Source organism: Tachypleus tridentatus, chromosome 13 (assembly GCF_004210375.1).
Source record: "Tachypleus tridentatus isolate NWPU-2018 chromosome 13, ASM421037v1, whole genome shotgun sequence".
NCBI lineage: Eukaryota > Metazoa > Arthropoda > Merostomata > Xiphosura > Limulidae > Tachypleus > Tachypleus tridentatus.
In genome coordinates, this window is record NC_134837.1 from 189,466,441 (window position 1) to 189,483,895 (window position 17,455).

Genomic DNA, 17,455 nt, shown 5'->3' on the forward strand with positions numbered 1-17,455 from the left:
CTCAAATTCAAAGGTTGTTTATGTTATTATAAATATAACTTTTTGGAAATATGTGCTACCACGAAATAATTACTAGTTTTAACTGCTGGTGTAAGTGCCAATACTTAAAAGAAAACTTGGCAGGTTTCCAGATATCTTGGTAAGCCAAATATTGATTTTATTAAAAGTATCACGTGTCTCCCTAACTCTTGGAAACATAATTACTCACAGCACCTGATAAAAACATTACTGTCGTACTTGTATATATAAAACAACACAGTTTGTAAGCATAATGAACTAGTTTAATACATTCTACCTTTTTTGACAGAACATTGGCCCGTTATCTTCACATATAACACATATCCAATAAATACTGTTATTAGTTTAGAAAATGAAACTTGCACTGTTGTTTATTTGTAATTACACACAGTGGACTATCTTTTCTCTGCTTATCATGGGTATCAAAACCAAGTTTTTAGCTGTGTAAGTCCACAGACTTTTTTCTTTATTAATCAACCCTCATAGGGGGGGGGTATAAACATAAATATCAGGTCATCCCTTAAGTAATGTCCGATTTTAGGTTCAGAAAAAAAAAAGGGATTTCAAATGCTTTTAATGTTATTTAATCAATAATGTATGTTCCATTATTATTAATTACTTCCTGCCAACAATTCACGAACTTCTGAATGCCACTTCTGTAAAATCCTTGGGGTTAGGAGGAAAAGATTGTAGAGAGGGTAGTTTTGACATCTTCATGTATTCCAAGCTTTTTTCCTTCAATATAGTTCTGCTAACTTTGGAATAGATGATAGTAACATGGAGCAAGGTCTGGAGAATAAGGAGGATGTGGAAGTTTTTCCCAGTCTAGTTCTTCGATCTTTGTAAATGTGACCCTTGCATTATCCTGGTGTAACACAACACCTTCACAAGTGATCAAAGCAGGCCCTTTTCTTTCAGTGCAACATTCAAACACTCTAACTGTTGACAATACAAGTCTGATGTAATCATTATATTGAGTGGCAGCAACTCAAAGTGGATCACACCAACAATATCCCACTAAGAGTTTAACAAGACTTTCCTAGGATAGAGGTCCATTTTGGACTGTGCTTTAGCCAGTTTACCTGCACTGAGCTATTGTCTGCAGCACGTAACATTATTATTAAATATCCATTTTTCATCTCCAGTCACTAACCTATCAAAGAAGGTGAGTTACATTCATGAGAATACAGAGAAGTACAAATGTCCACTCTTACTCTAAAATTGGCTTCGGGCAAATCATGGAAGACCCATTTTCCAAGTTTTGACACCTTTCTAAACTGTTGCAGATGACGGTGAACTGTTAAATGGGTTGAATTAAGCTTCTGTGCTAGTTCTTTAACTGTTACAGAACAATCATCAAGTGCAGCTAGCAGCAAGTCATCATTAAACTCAACAGAACAACATGAATGTGGTACATCACTTAAACTATAATCACCTGATCTGAACTTCTGAAACTACCTTCAACATTTTCTTTCATTGAGAGACTCCACACCATAAATACCTTGAATATTTCATGTAGTTTCTGCTGCACTATTGCCTTTTTTAAACTTGTAAAGCATTATATGCTTATTGTGCTCCTCAGACACATCTATCTTCATAAGGGTTTATTTCATTAATGATCTGATAAAATGGAGTTTGGTTAGTTGCTTTAATCTGTTTGAACATTTTTATACATGTCCTATTACATATTTTAGTCATTAAAACCTTCTACAATGACAGAAATGATGATGTGCTTTCTGTATTAAATATTTGGACATTACTTATGGGATGACCTGATACAGCAGTGATTCCCACTGTGTTACTGGGGATCATCTTTTAGTATTGAAACAATAATAATAATAAATATCACTATTAAAAATGCCATTGTAAAGCTAATAATTTATGTAGTGAAAATATAAAATTATTTTTATGTTTCTCAGTTATTTTCTGCTTTTTTTCCTTTACTTTTTCTTTTTTAGAGATATAGTAGCTCTGCTTCTCACTCACGAGGCTTCCACTAATGTTGTCGACAATAAAGGATCCACTCCACTCCATCTAGCAGCTTGGACGGGAAATACAGAAATTGTAAAGTTACTGCTTGTTCATGGGCCATCAGTACCCAATGTTAATCTTGCAGTAAGTTGCATTCTTGTGATATTTATTCTTATATTTATTAATCATTTTATTCTCAACTCTTATGTAATTTTTTATACCCATGGGATGATCCTTTTGAAAAGAAACCTTTATTTATTTTCATATACTTCTTAAATTAAAGACTAAAGTGCTGGAAACAAATATGCAATTATTAATTCACGTTTTCCTCTGTAATACGATAAACTTGAATTAGCTTGTTAAATTGTTTATGAATGTATATTACATTTTTTCAACAAGATTTAAAGTATTTTAGTAACAAGAAAATAAGGGGGGAATGTACTAAACATTGACTTCTGTTATATGGCAAGTATGGGTTTTCTTTAGGCTCTTCACTAAATTTGCAGATGGTTAAGTGCAATTAAAAACATGGTGTACTAATAAGTGCGTGTGTATATATATATATATATATATACATGTGCATACACAGAAGTTGAATTTTTTATATTAAATCGATTTTATAGCCACACCACCTCGATACAGCCCATTGCTCCACATTCAGTCATTGTCTACCTAACAACCATGCACCTTTACAATAATCCTGCTGCTTATTTTCAGTTGTAAGGCTTTCAGTCATGTCCAGAGCATATCCCCTACTTCTGTTTGCTTTCCTTTAATCTAGTATATGAGGATGATGAGTTCCTAGCTTTCTTTTCAACAGTCCATCTAGCAACTTCACCATTATGACTTCGTGTACAAAAGAATGAATACCATTTCATTCTAAAGCTGCTTGAGGTATACAGTGGTTGAATGGATATGCAGTGGAAACAATTTGTTTATACATGACTTTTTCATAAATGACATAAATGGGCTGTTTGAGAAGTGTGAATTTGATTGTGACCTTTAGTAGGCTCAGAAAGATATAAGCACACTTTAGTTGCTTACTTTAGGGTGAGTTGAGGATAAATTTGAATAGTATTGCTCTATTAGAAAGAGTTATTAGTAAATTGGATGTAGAAATGAAGGATGAAAAACAAGAATTGGATAGAGTTAGGGTAAATTTTACTTTGGAGAGGATGAGAATGAAATTGCTGAGGTTACAAGAGTGGAAGTTAATAACAAAATTAAAGCTATAGAGGCAAGTTTAGTTTACGTCCAAGTACCAGTGTCTAATAGATTTGATCCATTGGTTGCTTGCAATGAAGAACAAGATGTTCAAGAGGCTTATATAGTGTGGGAATTTCTCACTCAGTATGTGGATAAATTATTTGTAGTGTGAAGGACAGAAAGAGTGGGTGATTTAGCAGTAAACTTGAATTATTATAAATCTAAAAATGTAATTGATATCCATAATGGTTCTAATGCCCGTTAAGTAGTTTTGCACTCAAAATCAAACAAGCAAACAAACCAGGACAATATAGAGCATTTTTTTCAGTTCAGTTGCTTATGCCTAGAGCTGGAAAATTCTCTTTCATTTTTAGAGAACATGTTGGAGCAGTTTATTTTGAAAATTGTAAATCAGAAAAACTGGATAATAAAGATCTTCTATAGATATTCACAGATAGAAATAGACCATGGTCCTTTCAGGAATTCCCTCTTGGTCTAGACTTGGAACTAATGTACTTAACAGGATCCAAGGCTTAAATGAAATATTATCATGAATAGGATTAGATAAAAATGTGTGATATTTAGACCTTTGGATAGTTATTTAAGGTAAAGGTTAATTATATGCTAGAGATGGACCCCATTTAAGCAAATTAGGTAGTAATGTGTATGTATAATCTATAGATATATTATTAAGAAACAATTTAAACTAATCTTTCATAGTGGTGAGGAAGCTTTGTAAATTGAAACAGACAAATTGATAGAATGACTTAGTTAATGAAGACGTTGGAAATGGAAGAGTCAGAGCTTAACAGTTCAACAGTAGTTCTAAAAATGGGACGAAGAATAAATTTAGTTTCTGTTATTCTAATATCAGGAGTGTTAGGAACAATAGGAAAGTTCAGAACCATAGCTGAATTGGAAGACTATAATATAACAAGAATTGCTGAAAATTGGTTACACTTGGAGAATCTTAATATTAGGAATTATGTTTTTACATTCCAATTTATAAATTATTTACTGGTGATATTTTCTTTAAAAGATGAATGCTCCCTTGTATTAGGAGCCCCTCATTGGCACAGTTGTACATCTGCAGACTTACACTGCAAAAATTATGCATAGATAGCCCATTATGTTGCTTTTTGCTTAATTCTAAACAAGCCAAATCTAAATCTGTGTATTAGGATGAGCTGCAGCCACTTAGGATTGAAGGCATAAAAAATGGTAATCAAGAGGTTGAATTTTTATAGGCCAACAGGTCAAACAAAAGAGGTTAATTCTAAATTTTATGATGTGATCAGGGTTAATAGTAATAAGAATAGTGATGCAGTAATTATAGGAGGCTTCAACTTTAGACACAGTTCTAGAGTTCAATGAAAGAAGCTATGTAAAATTATTTTTAAAAAATAAATAAAAGCCAACATGTTATGTTTTGTTTGGAGAACTTAGCTTTTCATCTAGACAAATCAAAGGGTGTGAACTTACTATAATTAGATTTTCAATTACTTTTTAATAAGGTGTCACAGAATATTTACCAACAAAATTATATTGACAGGAATTGGAGAAAGACTAGTGAACTGAATTGTAGTATGGTTGGATGTGAGAAAGTGAAAGGATATTGTTAATGGTGTTTAGGTAAATTTGAACCTTGTTATTTGTGGAGAATCTCAGGGTTAAGTGCTTGGTACTTTATTTTCCTTCTATAAATTAATGATTGAGGCAGAATTAATAAAGTAGAAAAGTTTCCTGATGATATTAAACTCTTAGATATTTCTAGGTTTATGAGGATGTTGAAATATTACAGAATGAATTCATGGTGGGGAATTCAAAGTCTGATAATGAAGGTGAAGACGGTTGATAAAACACAAAACATTTTGTTTGCAAGGTTTGAACATTTTGAAATATGGTCATCCCATCATCAGTGAAATTTGAAAGAAATGTTACAAAGATAATAATTAACTGACACTATGATATCGTAATCATTAGTTTACATAATTATTAAGAAAAGTGGTCAGTGGAATGAAAAACAAAGGGTTATTCATATATATTGAAAACAGTTAAGTTTTAAGTTTGTAAAATTTAGATCTAAAGAGTTTTGGGAGTTTTTAAGAGTAAGACCATCTTTAGCTATTAGTAAACCTTTTTAAGCTTAGAGTTCAAGGTCTAAAGAGCCTATAGTTGTTACAGACAAATTATGTGAAATATTGTGACCAGTGGTTTCAGAGTGTGAATGATTAGATGAATGACTAGGTCCAAGTAGTGGACAGTCAGTTCTGTTAGATATTCCTAAATGTTCACAGACTAATTTATAAGTGGCAGTTTTTTTTGTGTGTATTTTTTTGCTTATGTACATGACTTTACAATCACTACATTTATATTTACACACAAGCCATGAGTGTAGGAGTTTAGGTAGTTTATTTTTGAATTGAAATATATTTTTAATGTGGAGACTAGATCTATATATTAATCTGAGTGGATCTGAAGGTAGAATTTTGTATTGGAGAGGACTGTGAACCTGTTAAAGGACAGTATATAGTAAGAGGAAATATTTGAAGTGAGAGGGTTTATGGTGTGTACATTCGTTATTTCATAAACAACAAATTCCAACCACCATTCACAAATTTCATCTTATTATATGTTTTCATTTTATGGGTTCACAATCCTTACAAATTAAAAACACCTCTCCTCTCTAATCAAAAACTTCTACCATCAACTTTAACTCTAACTAATATACAGACCTAGCATCTGTAGTAAAAACTTATTTCAATATAAAAATAAACTACCTTAACTTCTACATTTATAGCTTGTATATAAATATATGTATAGTGACTGTAAGGACATATACATTAACCACAACAAAATTCCACTTAAAAATTAAGAATATCTAATGGAATCCCCCTTTTACTACTTAAACTCATCCATTCACCCATTTGTTTACATGTTAAAACAATGGGTCACATTATTTTGTATAACAGCTTCTCTGCCATTACTACAGAATCTTCACACTTTTCACTTTACATTAAAGAAAGTGTACTCAGAGCTAAAGACCACCTGATTCTTAATGACTTATGAAGTTCTTTAGATTTAAAATTATTCTAAATTTACAATCTTAAAATTCAGTTATTTTCAATATATATCTGTGATTCTTTGTTTTAGTTGTATCCTTCTGTTAACCACTTTTCTTAATAACTAAGTAAAATAGTGATTATGATATTATAGTTTAAGTTAATAATCATCTTTGTAACACAGTTTTCAGATTTCACTGAAGATGAAATGTATATATTATGAAAAATTCAAACCTTGTGCATAATTTTTTGTATTTTGTCAAATGCCTTCAGTATTACAAAATGACCTGGATCAAATGGTAAGTTGGTCAAATATTTGTAACATTACTTTTCATTGTAGTAAGTGCAAGGTAATGCATCTGGATGACACACTCAACATAGATGAGAACCTACTAACTTTTGTAGCTGAAAAAGTATAAAAGTATCTTGACGTATTGATGGATTATCACTTAAGCCATCAAGGCAGTGGTCTGTTGCGAGTAGCAAAGCTAATAGAATTTTGAAATGTACTTGTAGATGCATTGATTACAAAACAGAGAGGCATCTCTATACAAATTTCCACTTAAATATCACTCAGAATACTGTGTATGATTTTGACCTCCTTACGTATGAAAGAATATTGAGTTATTGGAAATGGTTCAGAGGAGGAACACTGAGATAACTCCAGAGATGGATGAGTTATCTTACAAGGAGAGAGTAATATATCATATTTTCTCTTGAGAGGTAATATGAATTGGGTTTAACCCTTGAGCAGTGGGAATGTTGTAGGTAGTAGCATCAGTTGATCATGGCTGCTGTTTAAGGGTTAAAAATTATTCAGGGGATAAAAATCTCTGGTTTCTTTATGCTGTTTTTGGAAGCAGTAGGAAAAGAGAACAAAGTTTAAGATTTGAAAGCACAGGCTAGGCTCCAGTTAGAAAGAGTTTTGTGTTTATAATGAGGTGATTGACTTGTGGAATAAGTTGCCATTAGAAGTAATGGTGGTCAGAGCTCTACAGGAATTTAAGATGGGAACACTACCTGAAATATAAAGGGTGAGTCTAAATATTTACTTTTCTCATCGGTGAGTGAGCAAGAATGATCTTGCTGAGATAGGTGGTCCCTTGTTGTCTGAAGTTGTGATATGTTAACATTTTTTTAAGATAACAAACAAAAATGATTCAGCATATACTGTTTAATGAATAATAGTTCCCATAGAAGTGTTCAAAACAGGTTAGCTACTGTGTCTTAAAAGACTGAAACACTGTATGAAATGTAAATTTCTTATGAAAAGATCTAAAAATAATAACACAAGTGCAAAATTCAATAATGCAATCAAACAATGGTTTTTAGTTGATCCAGGTACCCCATTGGATGATTATTGTCTTATTATAACCAATATCTAGAGGAGATGTAATATCACTAGTTTTTTTAACAGCTTAAAGTGTCATGTTATAAGCTGTGGAAAATAATGTTCTTTCCTTCTAAGTGTACTAAAGAATGGACTTGCCTGTACTTTGTAAGCTGTACATAAGAAATTCAATATTCTATTCTGAAAAGAAACATTTGAGAAATGTTGGTTTTAAATATATGGACTAAAATATGAAAGTATGCTATGAAGTAACTTTTATTTCTATATTTTGGTAATTATTACTAAATATGTTATCTTGCATTATGCACATTTTCTTATTATTATTATTGAAGACATTAACTACACAAGACCATGGACTTTTTGCCTGATAGGGATCTGGAATGACAGGATTTTATCACCTGTAGTAATGCTATAGTCTGTTTACTTTCACAGTAGTGACAGTTGTGTATTGGTGAAAGATCAGTCTGAAAGTACCAGTAAATTTGATTTATGAGATTAGTTCTATCAGAAGTATAGATTTTTGTAACTTTTTTTTTTTTTTTCAAATTGGAAAGTTATATTACCACACCCTTATCATTCTGAAGTAACTGAAATGGTAGTGACTTCTTCCAGAAGACAGAATATGGATTAAGCAAACATTTGAAAGGGTCCACTAAAACACTGAAACAGAAGTGACTTCTTCCAGAAAACAGGTAATGGATTAAGCAAATGTTTGAGAGGGCCCACTAAAACACAAAAGTGGAAGTGGCTTCTTCCAGAAGACAGAATATGGATTAAGCAAACATTTGAGATAACCCACTGAAATGGAAGTGACATCTTCCAGAAGACAGGTTATGGATTAAGCAAGTGTTTAGTTATGACTAATTAAACCACAGAAGATTTTTTCAGCTTTTGGCATGATTTATTGGCTATGCACAGTATGTTGTTCCCATGTAAGATTGATGTAATGGGAATTGTATTAGATTAAAACTGTCTACATGATCTCTGTAATTTTGCTTCTCGTGTTTTATTCATTCTCTCCCATTACGATTAACAAAACTGTAAAACAAGAAAATCGCAAGTGATTATTAACACCAGCACTGGATTGGGGGGGATCTAGTAATCAGAAAGTAGTTTTCTCATTGAAAAGTACATGTTTGCAAATGTTTTATTGACAACAGTAGTTTTAGTAGTATCATATAAACCTGTTATTTTATACTGTTTCAATAAAATGTTCATACAGCCTGTTCTTTCATAACTGTTTGATTGCTATTTAAAAAACAAACTTCTTTGTCCTTACTTTATATCTATTATAAATATTATAGTTAATATTTCATGTATTATTTGTCTATCATGTGTGTAAGTGTATTGCCAAAGCTGTAGATAGTATTGAATTGTGTTTGACTTATTTATGAAGTTCAGTCCTCAGAACCCCATTCAAAATTTCCCCCAGCTCTTCCTCAAAGTCTTTAATCAGCTCAGACCAACATTAACATAAAATAATACTAAAAATAAAAAAAGGTGTTACATCAAAATAAAATGTCATCAAAAATGAAAAAGATCTCACTAATATCAACTAGAAATACCAACAGGAAAAGGTATATAGTGAAGTATTAATCTAAGATTGTTTTTTACACACAAAACTCCACAATGGGTTGTTTGTGTTCTGCCCACCATAGGTATCAAAACCTGGTTTCTAGCATTGTAAGTCCTAAGACATACTGCAGTGCCATTGAGAGTTTGACCTTAGAAGTAGAATTGTTTACTCATAATATTTCTAATTATATTATTTCAATCTCTATCTATTTGTCACACAAAAATAGTATAATTAATCTCAACTTAAATTCAAAGCCCTAGAAATGTTTACCTCTAATGACTGTAATACTTTTATTGAAAAGGTATTAAAGCAAAGGTTCTTGGTTTTCTTCTTGTTTTGTTTTTTTTAATTTTAACATTTCATTATTTCTTGGCCGGTGTTATATTTATTTTATACACACATATAACTTTTGCTGGGTATAGAGGAACATGACTCTTTTACATTATTTTATAAAATACTGTCCTCTCAGATTTATGTTTAGCCTTGACCCTACTGTAGCAACCATTCTGCATCCTCCTCACATATAAAACAAAAGCTACACTCTTAAAATTTCTGTGTTTGTGTCTGAGTGCACATTTCTGTGTAGTATTATATTCCATTATAAAACTTCAAATATCATATTGGATTTTCTGTCTAGAATATTTTTGGATGACATTTCGAGCTGCTAATGCAAATTATCATCAGGTCGAAATGTCTTCCAAAAACTTCCAAGACAGATCAGCCTATCAACACCTTTTAATGTTTGAAAATTATTAAAGTTTTATTTATGGAAGAAAGAAGTAATGATACTTTATTTATTGATAATTATACTCTTTTGTACTACTTTATTAGAAAATTACAAGTTTTGTTAGATTTACCCAGAATTGTCAAATAGATACATTTGAATCATTTTTTCAAATTACCAAACCTTCTTTTACTTCACTTTCTAAACTATCATCCTGCCCTAAAATTATGCCACAGTTTCTTCATGAAGGTCACTATACTCATTGAGATTATGACAATGTTTTATTATAATTGGATAAAGACAACTAAATTGTTGTGATAATTTGCTGTAAGTACCACAGTGACATGAACACATTTTTCAAATGAATAAGTTCACTTTGAAAGATTAGATGCTGACTTAATGTTCAAGTTAGAAGGCAAATTAAAATCCTTTGTTATTACAGTTGTATAAACCTGACAAAATTTCCAGTGACTGTTACATTTCTTGCAACCTTCAAATTTTCATATGCAGCAAATACATGGCTTACCAAAAAATTCATAAACCTAATGTCCCCTTCTGGATGGCCATCTCGTTTAAGCACTCGACTTGTAATCCGAGGGTTGCAGGTTCGAATCTTCGTTACACAAAAAATACTCGCCCTTTCAGCCGGAGGAGTGTTATAATGTTTAAATCAATCCTACTATTCATTGATAAAAGAGTAGCCCAAGAGTTGGTGGCAGTGGGTGATGATGACTTAACTGCCTTCCCTCTAGTCTCACATTGCGAAATGAGGGATGGCTAAGTCGATAGCCCTCGTGTAGTTTTACATGAAATTCAAAACAAACAAACACCTTTAGTTTTATAGTTGGCCCGGCATGACAGGTGGGTTAAGGCGTTCGACTGGTAATCTGTGGGTTGCAGGTTTGAATCCCTGTTGCACCAAACATGCTCGCCCTTTCAGCCATCAGGGCATTATGATGTGACGGTCAATCCCACTATTCGTTGGTAAAAGAGTAGTCCAAGAGTTGGCGGTGGGTGGTGATGACTAGCTGCCTTCCCTTTAGTTTTACACTGCTAAATTAGGGACGGCTAGCATAGATAGCCCTCATGTAGCTTTGTGCGAAATACAAAAACAAACGAACAAGTTCTATAGTTTTGTCTTATAAAGTTTATAACTATAATTTCGGTAAATATACTATCTTGGTTGGGTATAAGCCCTTATTTCACTATAACTTACACTTTTGTGAAGAACGCTTGAATCTTTCACAGAACTAAAATGTTATGACCTGGATGTTTTTATGGTTAGCTTGGACGTAAAAAAATATATTCCCATAAATTATTGTTGAAGAAGCAATAGACTGTCTTCTGTTTTGTTTGTTGAATTTTATGTAAAGCTACACAAGGGTTACCTACGCTAAATGTCCCTAATTTAAAAATGGTGGACAACCACTTACTCTCACTCATCGCCACGACTGGAAGGGCGATCATGTTCTTTATAACCAGATAGACGGTCGAAGAATGGAAATCATTTACTCATGTTCAGAACAGAAGAATTCACCAATTCCATGTATATATATACCCTTAGGCTTTCACATAGGATCCACAGAACTTTATCAAAACAATTAAACAAAATAATGAGGATTTTTCTTAACATCAAAAAACCAAGGTCAAATTGTATCACACAAATTTGTTGTCAAGGTGACTTCAGGAACCTGGTCACAAATTACATTTCTAGATTGCTAATTGCGCTGGAAATTCCTACATTCGAGAAACCTGAAAACTTTTCACCAGAATAAAAGAATACTTAAAGCTTCCTCTTTTGAACATACGTCTCAAGATAGGCACTTTTTTTTATGTCAAAATTATTGGCAGAGAAAGTAATACAAATCGAAGAAAATCCAAAGAAATTATCATTACACAAAAACAAAAAACTAGCACTAACTAGTGTAAAATTGTATTTGTTTTATTTTTCCAATTTAATAACTGTTTCTTTCTTTTATTTTGTTGCTTAGCGACGTAGTATTATTGTTGATAAATGAATACGTAACGGTTTTGTTCTGTTAAACTATCCACCTAACGATGCGATGTAAACCTAGTGAAAGGTAGTATTAAAAAAACACTAAAAACAAAGTTTGTAAAATAATTATTTGTTTTATCTTTAAATAAAACTGTGATTTCCATATTACATATTCTCCTTTTAATTCAATTGTTGACTTACTACTCTCTAAACTTCCTCGGAAATAATGCATTAAACTATATTTATTATTAAATTATTTAATACAAGTTGGAGTAACCGTTCCTTAGACTGAAGTTACGTAAATTCATGATTAAAAGTTTTTCCCTTATATGTAATTGTTAAAAAAAAAAAAAACATTACAAAAACGCCCATAAAAACTGCAAGACATAAAATGTGAGACCGCAAATTTATATGCATTTCTGCATAATGGCGCAGCATGGCCACTTGGTTAAGGCACTCGACTCTTAATCCGAAGTTCACGGGTTCGAATCCCCGTCACACCAAACATGCTCTCCCTTTCAGCCGTAGGGGCCTTATAATGTGACGATCAACTGCCTTCACTCTAGTCTTACACTGCTAAATTAGGGACGGTTGGCGCGAAATTCAAAACAAACCAAGCTCTGCATGATAACAAACCAACGAATCTTCATGTCGGATTTGGAGAAGATCCATTAATAGTTGGCAAAGTAGTGTTAAAAAACGTACAAATGCCCACATAAACCGGAAAATGCGAAGTGGTTACATGGAACTAGTATAAGAAACAGTACTGTTATGGTAATATAAATCTTACCACACTTTAATCAGCTATGATTTTAACTAAATTAGACGACACTCGTGCAAAAAAAAAACAAAAACGCACTCAAAATAACATTTGATATATTAAATAAGTTGTACCCTAGTAGAACATCAAAAAGTTTACGGACTTATAAAGCTTAAATTCGGGGTCCGATTTTCCGTAGTTGACGTAGCTGATAGCCCAATGTGGCTTTGCTGTACAAAAACTTACAAAAACAACCAATTAAATAAGTTATCGTTGTATGCACAGTTTTAATCTCAACAGCGATTCTGTTTCCACATTCTACTTTATGTTGTTATGCTGTCATTATTAAATGTGAAAAGCCAATTGTTAGACAGTGTGGTTTCCATGGATATATTTTGTTGTTTACTTCACCACGTGGCTTAGGAATTTGTCTATTTGCAGAATCATGACCATGAAACGGCGTTGCACTCAGCTGCCCAGTATGGCCACACTGACGTCGTGACTCTGTTGCTTCAGGTAAGTTTTAAACAACCTTCTGTCTTAAATTTTATATTTATTTGATATTATTTTTACCTGAATAATTCATTTCGCTGCACATAAGTTCAAAGATTTGTTTGGTTTGAATTTCGCGCAAAGCTACACGAGGGCTATCTGAGCTAGTCATGACTAATTCAACAGTGAAAATTCGAGGTAAGGCAGCTAGTCATCACCACCCACTGTAAACTCTTTTACCAACGAATAGTGGAGTTGATCGAAATATTATAATGCCCCCACGGCTGAAAGGGCGAGCATAGCATGTTTGGTGTGAAGGGAATTCGAACCCGCGACCCTCAGAGTACGATTTGTGTGCCTTAACCACCTGGCCATGCCGGGCCATAGTTCAAACAAATTTAGATTCCTGTTTAGTAACACGTCGTTGACTGATGAATAAACATGAGTTTTTACTTTTTGAAAATTTGAGGAAACTACCTTAAATACGTTAATGTATAAGTAATTTTTGGCAATTATAAAGAACTTAGGTTTTCATTTTTTTTAAGTTTGTTTAATTTTTCTGGTATTATTCAGTTTTTATAAGTTATCATAAATGTACTTATATTTCTCCTTTCAGCAAATATTGTAAATGATGATATTTATTTTAAGTAAGAATGTATATGTGTGTTCTGTAATAGCAAAGCCACATTGGATTATCTTTGTGCCCACGAGAGGGATCAGTCCCCTGATTTTAGCGTTGTAAATCCGAAGGCTTACCGGTGTCCCACCAGAGGACAGGTGGTTAAGGCGTTCAACTCGTTATCTGAGGATCGCGGGTTTGAATCCCCGTCCCATTCAAACATGCCCGTCCTTTCAGCCGTGAAGGCATCATAAGTTTCAAGCAATCCTACCATTCGTTGGTAAAAGAATAGCCCAAGACATGGCGGTGAGTGGAGATGACTAGCTGCCTTCCCTCTATTCTTTCACTGCTAAACTAGTCACAACTAGCGCAGATAGCCCTCGTATAGTCTTGCGCGAAATTCAAACAAACAAGCAAAGTAGTGAAACCATCTCCGCACAACGTAAGGGTCAACTTTTTTTTCAGAAATTTTCAAAAGAATTCAATAGTTCTGAGAATCATTACTATTTTCAACTGATACAAAATAAAGAACAATGTAATTATTTATTATATATGTTTTCGTAGGGAAGCACAATGTTTTTTGTTGTTTTTTTTCAGTCGACCGCATTCCTTCATTTCTAGGCCCGACATGGCCAGATGATTAAGGCACTCGACTCGTAATCCGAAGGTCGCGGGTTCGAATTCCCGTCGCACCAAAATGCTCGCCCTTTCAGCCGTCGGGACGTTATAATGTGACGGTTAATCCCACTATTCGTTGGTAAAAAAGTAGCCTAAGAGTTAGCGGTGGGTGGTGATGACTAGCTGCCTTCCCTCTAGTCTTACACTGCAAAATTAGGGATGGCTAGCGCAGATAGCCCTCGAGTAGCTTTGCGCGAAATTCAAAACAAACCAATCCTTCGCTTCTAGGCAGTGAAAGGTTAAAAAAGTATATTTTAGGCTCATGTGCGGTCATATTTACAGCAATCAAAATGAAATTGGCAAATTAATTATCACGTTTCTAACGTATAACATACAAAAAAATTCGATTTATCCACTTTAGAATTGTTTTTTTAAAGAGAATCAGAGCACACAAAAAGCATATGGGAATTTTTTTATCAATTACTTTAATATATTTCGATCAATTTAAATGGCATTTAGTATAAATATATAGACAGTATGGAGATTTTTGTCGTTTGATCACCTTTTTAACAGTTAAAGCACAACTTAGATTCTCGTGAACTGTTCATATGTATGTCATCCAAGGTATATAGGATTTAGTACAAATATACTTTCTTGCAGGACCCAGCCAGAGATATAAACGGTTTTTTATTTTTCTGATAGCAGAATTGGTCATGTTGAAATTGTGTGACGAAGACATGTTGCATTCGCCCGCGAATTTTGGTCTGTTTATTTATTCAGAAATCTGTGTATTTACTGACCAAATTCATGATCTTCAAAGTATACGTCATGTCTGATAGAAAGTAAATTATTGTATGAGATTGCGACTAACAGAACACAGATTTTATTACTTAATATTTTTTTTGGTTTTCATTTTTCTGCGCGTGTGTTAAAGATTTCAAACTTAAAGGTGTCTTAGGCTGTAATAATAATAATAAAAAATGAATATTTTATAATTAGGATGACTAAGTGCACATAATTCCACCGCCATTTGAGAATATTTCAAATGTAGTTTGATTCTTGATCATAGAATAATTGTGACCCTACCATACGAAACCTGAAGGAAGAAACCGCGCTTGATTTAGCTGCCCAATACGGACGACTAGAAACTGTGGAACAGCTTATCAAACACAATCCTCAATTGCTTCGAAATAATATAAAAAAACATTCCCCTCTCCACCTGGCGTCAAGAAACGGACACAAACAAGTGGTTAAAACTCTTCTAGATGCCGGATTTGACGTAAACTTCCTGGTAAGGTGCTTATAATAAATATTGTTATTACAGCTAATAACAGCCCAACCGAACCACAATTAGTTGAAAAAGTAAAACTGTGAACAAACTCTCAAAATTATATCTATCTAATTGCATTAATTCTCATGTTCTTTGTTCGTTTATTTTATTTTGTAAATTTTATTTTTCTACTTTTGATATTACGCATGCCTATTTCATTATTCCTCTCAGACGTTTTTTGATCACAAACGATAACTGTATAGTGTAGTATTGGTTTTGAAGTTCATATTTATATATTTAATTCAAAACAGCATATATTGTATTTTGTGACTTTCAAACTTACAGACAGAGGGCGGTAGTGCGCTACACGAAGCAGCCTTTTATGGCAAGAATGAAGTAGTGAAACTTCTTTTAGATTATGGGGTTGATGTTAACGTACAAGATCAGCATGGAAGAACAGTGTTTGATTTATTAGAAGATCTAAATACCAATATCGCTAAGAAAACCTTCAAAATTATCAAAGGTATGTGATTACATATACTAAGCCTGAGACGTTTAACAGACACTTTAAAGGTTTTGTCGTATTGTGCCCTTAGAAGATAAAAAATTATGCGTTAGGGTTTTTAATGAAAGTTTCCCAGTATTTGGTAAAGTGTTTATCAGACCATCGATTTAAGTTAATTTTTAATGTGTTATCATTAACGCAATTTGAAATAACGTACTTCACAACTAATTGTGCAGTTTTGTTTTCAGGAAAAAGAAAAATATATATATATATATCAATCTTTGCGCTATTTCGGTATTGGTAAACGTACACCGTTAATAAACAGGTACTTTTAATTCGAACTAGTAACAACTTTTCTTTCTGATTTCACGAACTAATTGGAAATGAGATTGAATATTTGTTTAGTATATATACTTTATGAGCAACCTCAAAACGAATCTGTTCTCGGTTTTTGTAAAATGTGATTACGCGAAACTTAGAAGAGAGTTAACCACTCCTTATTATGAAAAATATTAGTGTTTTACAACCATCTTCGCTTTGGCATTTATTTCAGATCACGCTACTCTAGTCCCTACGGATGAAGATATGATAGAATCTCCCTGTTCGTTATCACCGCCACCTGGTTTTCTCTCCGGGACTTATGCGAACGTACTTCTTCCTGAGAGGTTGTCTTCTTATGGTATATCTCCTACGAAACAAAATAGTTCTCTCATTTTAGATACCAATTTTTATGAAGTTCCACCTCCACCCAGGTCTTTCAGTTCCAGCAAACGAACCTCAGGGTAAGTTTCATTATGGTTAGAGTGACTGGAACTTATTATTTCTCTACAAAAGACCTTTAGCTCAAGCACTCAACCTGAAGATTTTACTAGACATTTTAAATCTATTGAAACTTCTGCAGAACTTTCCCATTGTGTTATATATCTGTATATTTCTTTATTGTAGTTAAAAATATAGCTCGATATTCGCTTTAACCTTATTCAACTGTGCTCGTTAAATTAATGTAAAAAAGAATAACCGACATTATATGCCTTCTGAGTCCCATCATACTCAGAAATGTAAAGATATTTGCATGGACGAGCTTTTATCCTATTCAAAAATATAAAGCTTTCTGTTTGAGTGAGACCGTATTCTACTCAGAGGTGTAAAGGTTTATGTTTAGATGTGTCACGTTATTGACTGCATATAACACAATAACCTGACTTTGTACTCACTAATAGTTTATTGTTTTGGTAGTGAGCCCATAAGAATATACTTCTTCAAAGATTCAGGCACAGTTCAATTTGA

The 17,455-nt window shown here is 33.0% G+C and overlaps 1 protein-coding gene across 16 annotated transcripts in view; it reads left to right on the forward strand.

Moving 5' to 3' along the window:
• LOC143238461 (uncharacterized) overlaps positions 1-17,455 on the forward strand; it is a 109,680-nt gene that overhangs the window by 41,980 nt on the left and 50,245 nt on the right. For 15 of the 16 annotated variants that reach the window (XM_076478716.1, XM_076478713.1, XM_076478715.1 and 12 more), the window contains exons 3-7: positions 1,977-2,133; positions 13,106-13,180; positions 15,463-15,684; positions 16,009-16,186; positions 16,722-16,950. In XM_076478716.1, coding sequence (XP_076334831.1) covers positions 1,977-2,133; positions 13,106-13,180; positions 15,463-15,684; positions 16,009-16,186; positions 16,722-16,950 — 861 coding nt within the window. The remainder of the gene's footprint in view (positions 1-1,976; positions 2,134-13,105; positions 13,181-15,462; positions 15,685-16,008; positions 16,187-16,721; positions 16,951-17,455) is intronic. The other variant, XM_076478729.1, reaches the window with a different exon arrangement.